General features: G+C 51.1%; 1 protein-coding gene across 3 annotated transcripts; it reads right to left on the reverse strand.

Moving 5' to 3' along the window:
* Positions 1-3118: 3118 nt before the first annotated feature.
* On the reverse strand, positions 3119-14784 carry TNNC2 (troponin C2, fast skeletal type). Of its 3 annotated transcripts, none has more exons than XM_078371778.1 (7): positions 14688-14784; positions 14277-14354; positions 4924-4975; positions 4668-4811; positions 4465-4579; positions 4168-4304; positions 3119-3284 (listed from the first exon to the last, which is right to left on the reverse strand). In XM_078371778.1, exons 3-7 carry the CDS (start codon positions 4931-4933, stop codon positions 3253-3255), a joined length of 438 nt encoding a protein of 145 aa, XP_078227904.1. In that variant the 5' UTR covers positions 4934-4975; positions 14277-14354; positions 14688-14784; the 3' UTR covers positions 3119-3252. The 3 variants fall into 3 exon arrangements, with proteins under 3 accessions (XP_078227904.1, XP_078227903.1, XP_002747643.1); XM_078371777.1 differs by having other exon boundaries at positions 14645-14784; XM_002747597.4 differs by lacking the exons at positions 14277-14354; positions 14688-14784 and adding an exon at positions 7348-7414.
* Between the last annotated feature and the right edge of the window lie 7 nt (positions 14785-14791).

Raw genomic sequence — 14791 nt, forward strand, 5'->3', positions numbered from 1 at the left:
GGGCATGGTGGCTCATACCTGTAATCTCAGCACTTTGGGAGGCCGAAGCAGGCAGATCACAAGGCCAGGAGATCGAGACCATCCTGGCTAACACAGTAAAACCCCATCTCTACTAAGAATACAAAAAATTAGCCAGGTGTAGTGGCACACACCTGTAGTCCCAGCTACTTGGGAGGTTGAGGCAGGGGAATCACTTGAATCCGGGAGGCAGATGTTACAATGAGCTGAGATCGCACCACTGCACTCCAGCCTGGGCAACAGAGCAAGACTCAGTCTCAAAAAAACAAAAAAGAAAAGAAAACACAGCAGGAGGACAAGATGGAGGGGGAGGGGAACTCATCAGATAGGACAGGACAAGCTTGAAGTGCTCAAGACGTCCAGATAGGGCCAGGCATGGTGGTTCACGCCTGTAATCACAGCACTCTGGGAGGCTGGGGTGGGCAGATTGCTTGAGCGCAGGTGTTCAAGACCAGCTTGGGCAACATGGTGAAACTCCATTTATTTTATTAGTGTATTTATTTTTTAAGACGGAATCTCACTCTCACCCAGACTGGAGCACAGTGGTGCAACCTTGGCCCAATGCAATCTCCACCTTTTGGGTACCAGTGATTCTCCTGCCTCAACCTCTCGAGTAGCTAACATTACAAGCGTGCTCCCAGCCAAGTTTTATATTTTTAGTAGAGAGGGGGTTTTTTCCATGTTGGCCAGGCTGGTCTCAAACTCCTGGCCTCAAGTGATCCACCTGCCTTGGCCTCCGAAAATGCTAGGATTACAGGCATGAGCCATGACCTCTATCTCTACTTGAAAATATGTGTATATTTCAAAAAAAACAAAAAAGATATCCAGGTAGAACCCATAACAGGTAGATGGCATCAGAGTTAAGAGCCTTGCTCCTATGCACGCCACACAGCACATAGCGATACCACCTGTTATTATCTGGGTGCCTATGTACTTCACCTCCCTAGGCCTGAGTTTTCCGACTATAAAATGGGGCTGATAACAGCATCTGCCTCCAGGGATGTTAAGTGAGTGAATGAGACAATGTCTGTAAGCCACAGTACACAGCACTCAGTAAATAGTAACGATTACCAAACCCCAGCACTGATCCTGGCTGGAAATAAAAACGGAAAAACATAGGAATGGGACAACAAAAGGAAGAAGATAAAAAGACAGATGGAGAGGAAGAACTAAAGCAATGAGTGAGGTGACAATAGAGGCTGGGCGCAGTGGCTCAGGCCTATAATCCCAACACTTCGGGAGGCCAAGGTGAGATGATCCCTTGTGCCCAGGAGTTTGCAACCAGCCTGGGAAACATAATGAGACCCCATCTCTGCTAAAAATTAAGACAACTAGTGGGGGAGTCGAGGGATCGTATGTCTGTAGTCCCAGCTACTCAGGAGGCTAAGACAGGAGGATCACTTGAGCCCAGAAGGTCAAGGCTGCAGTGAGCTGTGATCACTCACTGCACTCCAGCCTGGGCAACAGAGCAAGACTCTGTCTCATTTAAAAAACCAAACAGAAGGCCAGGCATGGTGGCTCAGGCCTATAATCCCAGCACTTTGGGAGACCTAGGCAAGCAGATCACCTAAGGTCAGGAATTCAAGACCAGCCTGGCCAACATGGCGAAACCTGGTCTCTACTAAAAATACAAAAATTAGCCAGGCATGGCACAGGTGCCTGTAATCCCAGCTGCTCGGGAGGCTGAGGCAGGAGAATTGCTTGAACCCAGGAGGCAGAGATTGCAGTGAGCCGAGATCGTGCCACTACACTCCAGCCTGGGTGACAAGAGCAAAACTCTGTTTCAAAAAAAAAAAAAAAAAAAATTCTTGCTATAGTCCAGGCACTGCTGTGAGCACTTTGTACACACTAACTTCTCACAACCTGAGTGTACTATCATTATCCCCATTTTACAGATGAGGAAACTGAGGAACAGAGTGGTTTAGTTTGTCACAGGCAGTGAGCACTCACTCAAGCAGTCTGACTCTAAAGCTAAACTACCCCCTACACTTAATCAGCTGTGATCTGATACCCATTGTATACAAATCGCTATGGGAGCAAATAGCCAGTGAGAGCAGGGTTCAAGGGAGGAGATAGTATCTGAGCTGGGTCTTGTAGGTTGAAGAATCTGCCAGCTTATAAGAAGGACAAGAGCATTCCAGAGAGGGCAAACAGCATGTGTAAAGTCCCAAGGGCTTGAAAATGCACCCCAGGTCCATATCAGGAATAAATTGCCCAGAGTGGCTGTAGTCCTGTGAGTACCATGAGAAGGAAGGGAGGGAGCGAGAAAGGGAGGGAGGAAGGGAGGGAGGGAAGGAATTTGGATCTCATTCTAGAAGCAGTGAGGAGCCTTGAAGTACTTTCAACAGGGCAGTGGCCAGGTCAGATATTTTAGCTCCCTGGTGCTGATGGCCCTCTGTAGAGCACACTGGCAGAGACCAGGCAGAAGCAGGGATCTGGGGTCAAATGATGAGATCAGAATCTCCTTTGTGGATACCTCCCCTCTCCCCCACCACCACCAGCAGGAAGCCAGGAGTAAGCACTTGGAAGAACAGAGGAAGTAGGAGGTCAAGCAGAAACAATGCTGCCTGGCATGGATGAGCACCCACTCCCCAACTCCCCAGCTAGGGAGCCTGCAGAAGGTGGCAGCTACAACACCCAAGACCAAAATATTCCAGAAAAGATGGACGTGGGGAAGTGAGGGAGCTCCCCTGCTCCTCCCCTCTGGTGGGGGTAGCCTCCTGCCACCCCCTTACCCTACCTGCCCTCTGGGGACCCCTCCGAAGTCCGCCAGCTCACCCTGACTCAACTCCAAGCACCTGCAGACTCCTGTCCACCACCACCCAGCCACCACCGCCGCCGGTCCTCCAAGTTGCCCACGCCCACGCCAGCTGTCGGGAGGCTGCTGAGAACCCTCAGAACGCGTTGGTGATGCCTACACTTGGGCACTCACAGCCACCGCCTCGGGCTCTGGGACCCAGCTCCCTTCCACATCCCACTGCTTAGACAGCTTCTCCCGGGGATCCCCGAGGGTGCTCCGGGTGGTGCCAGCCGGGATGGCGCCCTGGACCACAGCCCTTGAGACCTGCTGTCTCTGGGGTTCTTCCCTCATTCAGGCAAATTTTGGAACATTTGCTTTTATTCCTTCCAGAAAAAGACCCATGAGGGGCTGCACTTCCCTGGTGGGGACCCGGTGGAGCGGAGTCTCCCAGGCCTTAGGGATGCGTGATCTTGGTAGAGGTGACTGTCCACTCCTTATTGCACACCCTCCATCATCTTCAGGAACTCTGCGGGAAAGGAGAGGGAGCGGGTCACAGGTCCCACCTGGGGATGCAAAGGTCAGGCCAGGGCTCCAGTCATTCAGAGGGGATGACTTTTTTGTTTGTTTTGAGACGGAGTCTAGCTGGAGTGTAACCCAGGCTGGAGTGGAGTGGCAAAATCTCAGCTCACTGCAACCTCCGCCTCCCAAGTTCAAGCGATTCTCCTGCCTCAGCCTCCCGAGTAGCTGAGACTACAGGTGCATGCCACCAGGCCCGGCTATTTTTTTGTATTTTAGTAGAGATGGGGTTTCACCATGTTAGCCAGGATGGTCTCAATCTCCTGACCTCATGATCCACCCACCTCTGCCTCTGAAACTGCTGGGATTACAGGCCTGAGCCACTGCACCCGGCCTTGTTTTTTGTTTTTGTTGAGACAGGGTCTCACTCTGTTGCCAAGGTCTGTCACCAAGGCCTGTCGCCCAGCCTAGAGTGCAGTGGCACAATCACTGCAGCCTGGACCTCCTGGGCTCAAGTGATCCTCTCACCTCAGCCCCTGGAGCAACTGGGATCACAGGAGACCCCTGGCTTTTTATTTTATTTTTGTAAAGACAGGGTCTCACTATGTTGCCCAGGCTTGTCTCAAACTCCTGTCCTCAAGTAATCCTCCCGGCTCGTCCTCCCAACGCGCTAGGATTTTACAGGCCTGAGCCATCGCGCCCTGCTGCCTGGTCGTTAACTGATAAACTGCACGGAGTCGTGGAGCACTTCTATACCAACACTTAGGAGGAACTTGGTGAGGTGACGCCCAGCCCCGCCCACAAGGCCAGCGACAGCGCACGGGAGCCAGTGGCACCAGTACCCGCTGCCCCTGTGGCTCCCACCCTCTCTCCCAAGCTGCCGCGGCCCTCACCATCGAAGTCAATGCGGCCATCGTTGTTCTTGTCCCCGTCTTTCATCAGAGATTCGATCTCTTCGTCCGTCACATGCTCTCCAGAGGCCCTGAAAATCTCAGCCAGCTCCTCCGCGTCGATGTAGCCGTCTGCGTTCCTTCGAGTCCGAGGGATAGGGGAGGGCTCAGGACCGGGGCGAGTTGCCCTGGTTACGCTCGACACCCCGTCCCCACACCCCCAACCCGGGAACCTTCCGGCGCCACCGGTCGGGCTCTGACTGCTCGGCCCCTCCCTTGGCTCCCAGGCCTCCAGCACACCTGTCGAAGATGCGGAAGCACTCGGCCAGCTCCTCCTCACTCTTCCCCTTTGCATCCTCTTTCATCTGGCGCACCATCATGACCAAGAACTCCTCGAAGTCAATGGTGCCGCTGCCTGCGGGGAGCAGGTGGTGGACTGAGCCTGAGCCCGGCCGCCGCTGCCTCTCCCCACCATCCCCTGCCTCCGAGGGCCAGCCGCTCACCGTCCTCATCCACCTCCTCGATGATGGCGTCCAGCTCCTCCTTGGTGGGTGTCTGGCCCAGCATCCTCATCACGGTGCCCAACTCCTTGACGCTGATGTCCCCACCACCATCAGCATCAAACATGTCAAAGGCAGCCTTGAACTCTGCGAGGGAGAGCAGAGGGCAGAGGTGAGGATCGCTGGACTGTCAGCCTCACACCTACCCCCCAACCCTGCCGGGAGGCCAACTGCTTCCCAGCCTGCCGGCCTCACTCACCAGCGATCATCTCCTCGCTGAGGTAGGACCGGGCCTCAGCCTGCTGGTCAGTCTGCAGGAGACACAGAGAAAAAGTCAGCTGAAGAGGTAACCCTAGAGCAGCACCTCACCTCTACCCCATTCACCCCAACCCCCACTCTGCCAGCGCCCCTTGGTCCTCCAGAAGAACAACTTCAAACTCGTCACATATTTGTGTGCCCCCACAGCACCCAATCAGTTTTGTTTTATTCAGAAGACAAGGTCTCGCTCTGTCACACAGGTTGGATATGTAGTATGATCACAACTCACTGCAGCTTTGACCTCCTGGTCTCAAGTGATCCTCCTGCCTCAGCCTCCTAAGTATCTGGGACTAGTGTACACCATGCCTGGCTAATTTTTTAAATTTTTGGTAGAGATGGGGTCTGACTATATTGCCCAGACTGGCTTAGAACTCCTGGGCTCAAGTGATCCTCCCGCCTCAGCCTCTCAAAGTGCTGGGATTACAGGCTTGAGCCACTGTGTCCAGCTGCTGACCCCCGTTTTTTGTTTTTGTTTGCTTGAGACAGAGTCTCACCCTGTCACCCAGGCTGGAGTGCAATGGCAGGATCTCGGCTCACTGAAACCTCTACCTGCCAGGGTCAAGCAATTCTCCTGCCTCAGCCTCCTAAGTAGCTGGGATTACAGGTGTGTGCCATCATGCCCAGCTGATTTTTGTATTTTTAGTAGAGGCGGGGTTTCACCATGTTGGTCAGGATGGTCTCGAACTCCTGACCTCAGGTGATTTGCTCACCTCAGCTTCCCAAAGTGCTGAGAGCCACCGTGCTCAGCCTGGCACTAGTTTTGAGAAAAAGAGAGGAGACAGCAAATTAAGCCCAAGGCCTTCTCACTTGTCAATTGAAGGCCAAGTCAGGAATCCCCCCAGTGACCTTAGGCAAGTCACTTAGTGTGCCTTCATCTCTTCTCTGTAGCTTTTCAGGGATGAGATATCAGGGGTGTGAAAGGGCTTTGTAAAAGGCTAGCACCATTCCAGCAGTATTTTCCAGTTTTCTCTAGCTCCTAATGGTGCTCAGTACTTTAATAGTTGCTCAATAAAATGTTTGTTCTCAGATAAATAATAATGCAACACAAGCCGCGCACAATGGCTCACCCTGTAATCCCAGCACTTTGGGAGGCTGAGGCAGGTGGATCAGGAGGTCAGGAGTTTGAGACCAGCCTGGCCAACATAGTGAAACCCCGTCTCTACTAAAATTACACAGAATTAGCCGAACGTGGTGGCGGGCACCTGTAATCCCAACTACTCAGGAGGCTGAGGCTGGAGAATCACTTGAACCTGGGAGTCAGAGGTTGCAATGAGCTGAGAGCACGCCATTGCACTCCAGCCCTGTCGATAGTGTGAGACTTCAACTCAAAAAAAAAAAAAAAAAGGACACAAAGTTATTGAGCACTTGCTGCATGTCAGGCCACAGATCAGGCACTGGGACCACCAAGAAGAGACCGAGGATACATCCTCCTGCCCCTCAGAGAACTGGCGGAGTCGCAGATCAGCTTCCTTCTTAGGATTCAGTCATTGGAGAAAAGGCCTCTCATATTGGGCAGAATGTGAGGGGGGCCTTGACATGAAAGTGAGATTTCTGTGGGGGCTTCCAGGTCATATCCAAGCCAGACCATCTGGGTCGGAGGCTTTGGGCTGAAGCTGGCAGTAAGGATGGGGTGAGGCTTCCAAGGAGCTCTTCAGCCGGCTGGCCGCTGGCCCTCCTCCTTCTCCCCCTCCTTACTCTCTTCTTCTTTCCCTGTGCCAGGAGGGCAGGCTATTTTTAGTCAGGCATGGGCAACAGCAGCTGGCCTCTGGGATCTAGTTACTCCTTGAGGTGAAGTGAGGAGGGGATTCTCAGACGAAAACCACAGCACCAACTCAGAACCCCCTCTAGGAGAGCAGGGTTTCTCTAATTCTGGTCTGTCATCTTCTGTCTCTTCCCATCGTCCTCAGGGGTCCCGGAGCCCCTGTATCTGAGTGGGCCCCACGCCCTGCAGGCCTCTCATCTTCTGGAGGAGCCTTTCTTCTCTCCATGATGGTAGGAGGGTTTGGCCAGGAGTCTGGCTCACCCCTGCCACTGGCTTGCTGGGTAACTCACTCTGACCCCTCAGGGTCCCCACTATGTGAAAGAAACATAGCTAAGAGCTCTTCACAGGTCTATGAATGACAGTGCTGGAAGTTTCCAAAGGTGCATAGGCAGTCAGCAAGCCTTGACCATCAATCTCTGGAACACCCCAGCCCTCCCCTTCCAAGAAAAGTCAAAGGCCTTCCTCCAAGACACCTGGGTTCCAGGAACCTCCATGCTCCAACCTCACACATCCAAGTTACTGCCCCACAGAGCACCCATGCCTGGCCTCAAAGATGTCCAGAGTGTTCCCGTGAGTGAAGCCGCAATCCCTTCTTGTCCTTACCATGGTTGCTGGTGACCGGGTCTCCTCTGCTGCAGGTCACCTCCTTTGCACTCCACCACCCAAAGATGCCCTGGCCTGCTCTAGCCCCTGGGATTTGTAGGGGCACCCTCCCCTCCCACCTCCCTGCTCCCCAGCACTGGATGCCCTACCCAATCAGATCCTGGTGTCAGTGAGCCCCACCCCACCAAAGGTCTGAACCCATTACCTAATTTAGCCAAGGGCCCTTGCAGAGAAATTTAAGCCTCCGAGCAGGTGGCAGGCCTTGACGTCCCAGATTCTTGTGAGGAAGGCCCGCCCTGTTCCACCGCCTTGGAGTCCCCCTGCTCTCCCCCTCTCACCAGGGAAGCACACTGGCTCCAAGATGGTAAGGACAATCAGAGTAGTAAAGAGTGAGGCAGCACAGTAAAATGAGGAGAGTACAAGCCTTGAAGTCCAAAACCCAACATTCAAGGCCGGCCTCTGTGAGCTGTGTGACCTTGGGCAGGTCGAAATGCCTCTCTGAGTCATTTCCTCGTCTGTAGGATGGACCTCTCTGTGCAGTCTCCCTCACAGAGAAACCACGGTAAATGGGAACCCAGGTATAAGTCACCTAGCTTAGGCCAGGTATACAGGGTTAGTGCTTGGCAAGAGGAATGTCCTGTCTTTGAACCATGGTGAGGGGTAGGGGATAGAAGGAGGAGAAAGTGACAGCTAGGCCACTGTTTACTGAACCTCCATGACGTGCCATACACTGTGCTAAGTATTTTAACATGATCTCATCTAGTGCTCCTCCTATGAGATAGCAACTATTATTATCCCCATTTGACTGCAGAGCTTTATAAATCATAAAGGTCTATACTTGCTCTGTCACCAAGGCTAGTGTGCAATAGTGCTGTTACAGCTCACTGCAGCCTCAGTCTCCTGGGCTCAAGTGATCCTCCCACCTCAGCCTCCCGAGTAGCTGTGACTAGAGGTGCACTACCATCCCTGGTTTTTTGTTGTTGTCTGTTTTGTTTTATTTTTGTATTTTTTGTAGAGATGAGGTTTCACCATGTTGACCATGCTGGTCTCGAACTCCTGGGCTGAAGGGATCCTTCCACTTTGGCCTCCCAAACTGCTAGAATTATAGTCATGAGACACCATGCCCACCCATGTTGATGATTCTTCTTTTTCTTCTTTTTTTTTTTTTTTTTGAGACGGAGTTTTGCTGTTGTTACCCAGACTGGAGTGCAATGGCACAATCTTGGCTCATCACAACCTCCTCCTTCTGGGTTCAAGCAATTCTCCTGCCTCAGCCTCCCAAGTAGCTGGGACTACAGGCGTGCACCACCATGCCCAGCTAATTTTTGTATTTTAAGTAGAGACGGGGTTTCACCTTGTTGACCAGGATGGTCTCGATCTCTTGACCTCATAATCCACCCACCTCGGCCTCCCAAAGTGCTGGGATTATAGGCGTGAGCCACCGCGCCTGGCCCTCTTCGTATTATTTTTTGAGATGGAGTCTCGTTCTGTCGCGAGGCTGGAGTACAGTGGTGCGATCTCGGCTCACTGCAACCTCCACCTCCTGGGTTCAAGCAATTCCCCTGCCTCAGCCTCCCAAATAGCTGGGACTACAGGTGCATGCCACCACGCCCAGCTAATTTTTTTGTATTTTAGTAGAAACGGGGTTTCACCATGTTGGCCAGGATGGTCTCCATCTCCTGACCTCTTGATCTGACCACCTTGGCTTCCCAAAGTGCTGGGATTATAGGCGTGAACCACCACGCCTAGCCCAAATGATTCTTATTATGAATTCCGACTGGAGGAAAGTTGGGACACTGTCCTTTGGGTACCTGTGCAGATAGAAAAGTGTATGGAGGGGAGGGATGGAGGAGAGGAGGATGTGCATTTGGAGGAGAAATGATCATTGAAAGCAAACACCCTTCTTTCAAAGTTACCTTCTCCAGGGAAAGGTGGTTTGGATTCACTTTTAGGGGTGGCGAGTTGGCAGGGGAAGGTTCTTTAAGTGGTAAAAGGGCAGCTGGCCCCTTCCTAGAGCTCAGTGAAGAAATCTGGTCATCTAGGGAGTAAAGGGGTGGGCAGATCAAGTCCAGAGGGATCCCACCCTCAGAATCCACGAGGTGCATACTAGGCACTGGGGAGTAAGGCAAGGCTTGTGGACAGTAGCTACGTCGACAGAAAGAGCACCAAGACAACCGATAGCAGGCTCCAGGGCCAGGAAAGCGGGGCTGGACACCAAGGAAGACAGATGGACAGTGGCAACTGGGCTTCCCCTATATATAGACATTCCCAAGGAAAGTTCAGCAGGGCCATGCCAAGCTAGATAAGGCCTCCCCAGGCAGGCAGGGAGCCAAAGGGTGAGACCCATGGGATTCCAATTCCAATTTGGTTATTTTTGCTTTTTGGGTTTTGTTTTTGAAATAGAGTCTCACTCTGTCACCCAGGCTGGAGTGCAGTGGCACAATCTTGGCTCACTGCAACCTCCACCTCCTGGGTTCAAGTGATTCTCATACCTCAGCCTTTTGAGTAGCCGGGATTACAGACACATACCACCACACCTGGCTAATTTTTTTTTGAGATGAAGTCTTGCTCTTGTTGCCCACGCTGGAATGCAATGGTGCAATCTGAGCTCACCACATCTGCCTCCCAGGTTCAAGTGATTCTCCTGCCTCAGCCTCCCGAGTAGCTGGGATTATAGGCATGTACCACCACGCCCAGCTAATTTTGTATTTCATGTAGAAACAGTGTTTCTCCATGTTGGTCAGGCTGGTCTCAAACTCCTAACCTCGGGTGATCCACCCGCCTTTGCCTCCCAAAGTGCTGGGATTATAGGCATGAGCCACTGTGCCCAGCCAATTTTTGCATTTTTCATAGAGACAAGCCTTCATCATGTTGGCCAGGCTGGTCTCGAACTCCTGACCTCACTCAAGTGATCCTCCAGCCTCCCAAATTCCTGAATGTGGCCAAGCAAGGTCCCACTGGCCCTTCTAATCTCCCTGCTCCTCCCCTCCACATTGTGTTGCTGTCTGTTCTGGTCAGACTTTAAAATACTACTCTAAACACCACCTTTTACGAACCTTCAGGCCTTTGCATATGCTGGTCTTTTCTGCCAGAAACTCCCATATTCCCTCCCTTCATCTGTCTACTTCCCTATCATCTTTCTCAGCTCTAGCGTCACTTCCTAGGAGATCCTTCCTCCCCTATGTCCAGGCTGGGGAGTCCAAGGTGGTCTCCAGTAGTTTCCTCAATCAGAGCACTGAGCATGCCTTATGATCACCACCCATTCTATGTTTCATAGACCATCATATTTTCCAGTACTCAGCACTTGCCACATAGCAGGTGTTCAACAGATATTATATTCTACATAAGAATAACTGGGCCAGGCATGGTGTCTCACACCTGTAATCCAAGCACTTTGGGAGGCCAAGGCAGGCACATCACCTGAGGTCAGGAGTTGGAGACCAACCTGATCAACATGGAGAAACCCTGTCTCTACCAAAAATACACAATTAGCTGGACGTGGTGGCACATGCTTATAATCCCAGCTACTCGGGAGGCTGAAGCAGGAGAATCACTTGAACCTGGGAAGCAGAGGTTGCAGCGAGCTGAGATCGCACCATTGCACTCCAGCCTGGGCAACAAGAGTGAAACTCCGTCTCAGAAAAAAAAAGAAAAGAGGAAAGAATAAAAGAATAACTGAACTGGATGGTATTTAGTTCAGTATAAGGGGGAACTTCCTAATAGTCATAGTTGAAAATGGGAACAGGCAGCCTCAGAAGGTAATGAGCTCCCTGTAGCTAAGTATATGCAAGCAGTAGATAGATGACCATTTCTCAGGGAGGCTGCAGGAGATATCCATACAGAGTTTAAAAATGGGAACAGTAGCTCACATTTGTAATCCTAGCACTTTGGGAGGCGAGATCCTATCTCCAATAAAAAAATAAATAAATAAAACGAAGAATGGTGGATGGTGGCTCATGCTTATAATCCCAGCACCTTGGGAGGCAGAGGTAGGAGGATCTCTTGAGGCCAGGAGTTCAAGATCAGCCTGGGCAACATGAAACCCCACATTTACAAAAAATAAAATATTAGCCAGGCATGGTGGCACATATCTGTAGTCCCAGCTACTTGGGAGGCTGAAGTAGGAGAATCACTTGAGCCCAGCAGTTTGAGGCTGCAGTGAGCTATGATCGCACCACTGCACTCCAACCTGGCCAACAGAGCAAGACTCTGTCTCTAAAAAAGGAAGAAGAGGCCAGGCACAGTGGCTCACGCCTGTAATCCCAGCACTTTGGGAGGCCAAGGCAGGTGGATCATTTGAGGTCAGGAGTTTGAGACCAGCCTGGCCAATATGGTGAAACCCTGTCTACTAAAAATCCAATAATTAGCCAGGCGTGGTGGCACGTGCCTGTAATTCCAGCTACTAGGGAGGCTGAGGCAGGAAAATCACTTGAACCTGGGAGGTGGAGGTTGCAATAAGCCGAGATTGTGCCATTGCACTCCTGGGTGATAGAGTGAAACTCTGTCTCAAAAATAAAAATAAGGCTGGGCACAATGGCTCATCCCTATAAAACCAACACTTTGGGAGGCTGAGGCGGGCAGATCACGAGGTCAGGAGTTCTGGACATGCCTGACCAACATGGAGAAACCCTGTCTCTACTAAAAATACAAAAATTAGCCAGGTGTGGTGGCAGGCACCTGTAATCCCAGCTATTTGGGAGGCTGAGGCAAGAGAATCGCAGGTTGCAGTGAGCCCAGATTGCGCTACTGCACTCCAGCCTAGGTGACAGGGCAAGACTTTGTCTCAAATAAATAAATATAAATAAATGAAAAAGGAAGAAGGAAGAAAAAAGAAGAAGGAATAATATTAATAGTGGAGAATGCAAGACCTTGAGATTTCCTAGTTCTGACCGTTTTTGTAAGCCTGGCATAATCCTTCCCCTCACTAAGCCTCAAACTACCTATCTGTAAAATGGAGGTGACGGGCCAGATTTCTGAGGGGCCCTCCTGCTCTAACAACCCATGGTTTGATGAAGATCAGCTTTGTGCCCAGATATGTAAGGCATATATGAAAGGACAAGTTAATTTTTAACCAATGGTTGGTGAATGAGTGAGTGTTGAATGAATAAATGAAGTGTGTTTTTTTGTTGTTGTTTTTCCAATATCTTGCCCATAAGCCGAATGAAGGAGTAATTTGAGGTGTGAAATTGTGTAAACTGGCCAGGCATGGTGGCTCATGCCTATAATCCCAGCACTTTGGGAGGCAGAGGCAGGTGGATCACTTGAGGCCAGGTGTTCAAAACCAGCCTGGCCAATATGGTGAAAACCCATCTTTACTAAAAATACAAAAATTAGTTAGGCATGGTGGTGCATGCCTGTAGTCCCAGCTAATCAGGAGAGTGAGGCAGGAGAATTGCTTGAACCTGGAAGGTGGAGGTTGCAGTGAGCTGAGACTGCATCACAGCACTCTAGCCTAGACAACAGAGCAAGACTCCATCTCCCTCCCTAAAAAAAAAAGAAAGAAGAAATTGCACAAACTTAGGTTTAAATCCCAGCCTCTCTATTTCCGAGACGTGGATCTTGGAGAAGTCACTTTGCCTCAGTTTCTTCATCTTGAAAATTGGCCATTACTGTCCAGGCATGGTGGCTCACGCCTGTAATCCCAGCACTTTGGGAGGCCGAGATGGGTGGATCACCTGAGGTCAGGAGTTCAAGACCAGCCTGGCCAACATGTTGACACCCCATCTCTATTTAAAAAAAAAATTATTTAAAAAAAGAAAAGACAGTGGGCCATTACTGTCCAGTTACAACCTCTTCCCCAGGACGCTGTGAGGGCGAGATGTGACAGTATGTAAAGTGCCTAGAGCAGGTTGTAGGAGTCAGTGGGCCCTCAGAAAATAACCCCAGCCTTTCTGCTCACATGGAGGCAGGGAGCTGAAACACCTACTTATTCAAAGGCATTTTCCCCCACCCCTCTCTCCTGTGCCACTCAGAAAGGGTAGGAGTTACTTGGGATACATTTTGGTTTTATTTGTTGTATTGTATAACTATCAACATCTGCCCTAACAACTGATATCTAGGCTTTTTGAAAGGAAGCCACAATAACTTTTTCTCCCACCTGAAGCTGCCCTGAGGGTAAAAGATAAAACAAAGCTGGGGGTCCGGCTCCATTGCTCACTCCTCTGCATCTTCTCCTGATGTCCTGGGCTTGGATGCCTGTAATCCCAGCACTTTGGAAGGCCAAGGTGCTTGGAAGGCAGATAACCTGAGGTCAAGAGTTTGAGACCAGCCTGACCAACATGGAGAAACCCCATCTCTACTAAAAATACAAATATTAGCCAGGCATGGTGGCACATGCCTTAATCCCAGCTAGATCATGCCATTGCACTCCAGCCTGGGCAATAAGAACAAAACTCCATTTCAAAAAAAGAAAGAAAAAGCTGAGGAGCCACTGAGATGTTCAGGCCTGCTGCATGGGAAAAGGACAGTATGCAGCAGGGGACCTGGGCTCCAGGCCCCATACTCAGAGACCTCTGGGTTGGGGCGGTGGCTCAGGCCCATAATCCCAGCCTTTATGGAGCCAGAGGCAGGTGGATCGCTTGACCCCAGGAATTCAAGACCAGCCTGGGCAATATAGCCAAATCCTATCTCTACAAAAAATAGAAAAATTAGCCTGTAGTCCTAGCTAGTTGGGAGGCTGAGGTGGAAGGGATGACCTGAGCCCAAGGAGGCAGAGGTTGTAGTAAGTCGAAATGGTGCCACTGCACTACAGCCTAGGTGACAGAGACTCCATCTCAAAAGAGAGAGAGAGAGAGAGAGACAGAGAGAGAGAGAGAGAGAGGAAGGAAAGGGGGAAGGGAAGGGAAGGGAAGAAGGGAAGGGAAGCGGAGGGGAGGGGAGAAGGCAGGCAGGCCTCTGGCAAGCTGTGTGGCTTTAACCAAGTAACTCACCCTCTTTGGGCCTCAGTTTCCCCGTTTGCCTACTTCCCATGTGTGAGGTTCAAACGAGATTGTGCAAGCCTGCGAACACTGTAGAAACAATAATCATTTTGTAAGTGATCATTTCCTCAGCCCCTTCTGTATGCCAGGCATTGGATGTGGGGTTCTTACAAGAGGGGCAAAATTAGTTTTAACAGTATTGTTCCTGTTTTATAGATGAGAAAACCTAGGCCCAGCGAGGTCAGAGTCCAACCCAAATCACGCATCTTCTCCTGGCCTTCGTTTTCTCACGGGAGACATGGCCTCCCTAATATAGCATTATTATTTCGTGAAGTTAAAAGAGCGTTGGGTGGAAATGAGTGGGACAGATTGGAGCTGACCTGTGTCTCGGAAGGGGTGGGAGGACTCAAGGAGGGTACGCGCCTGGCCGAACTGGGATGATTCTGCGGCAGGCCTGGGACTCCCTCAGGCCGACCCAGGCTTCCTAAGTCCCTCCTGAAGCCAAGGGCCCGGGATTCTCGGGCGGC

Source organism: Callithrix jacchus, chromosome 5 (genome assembly GCF_049354715.1).
Source record: "Callithrix jacchus isolate 240 chromosome 5, calJac240_pri, whole genome shotgun sequence".
Taxonomy (NCBI): Eukaryota; Metazoa; Chordata; class Mammalia; order Primates; family Cebidae; genus Callithrix; species Callithrix jacchus.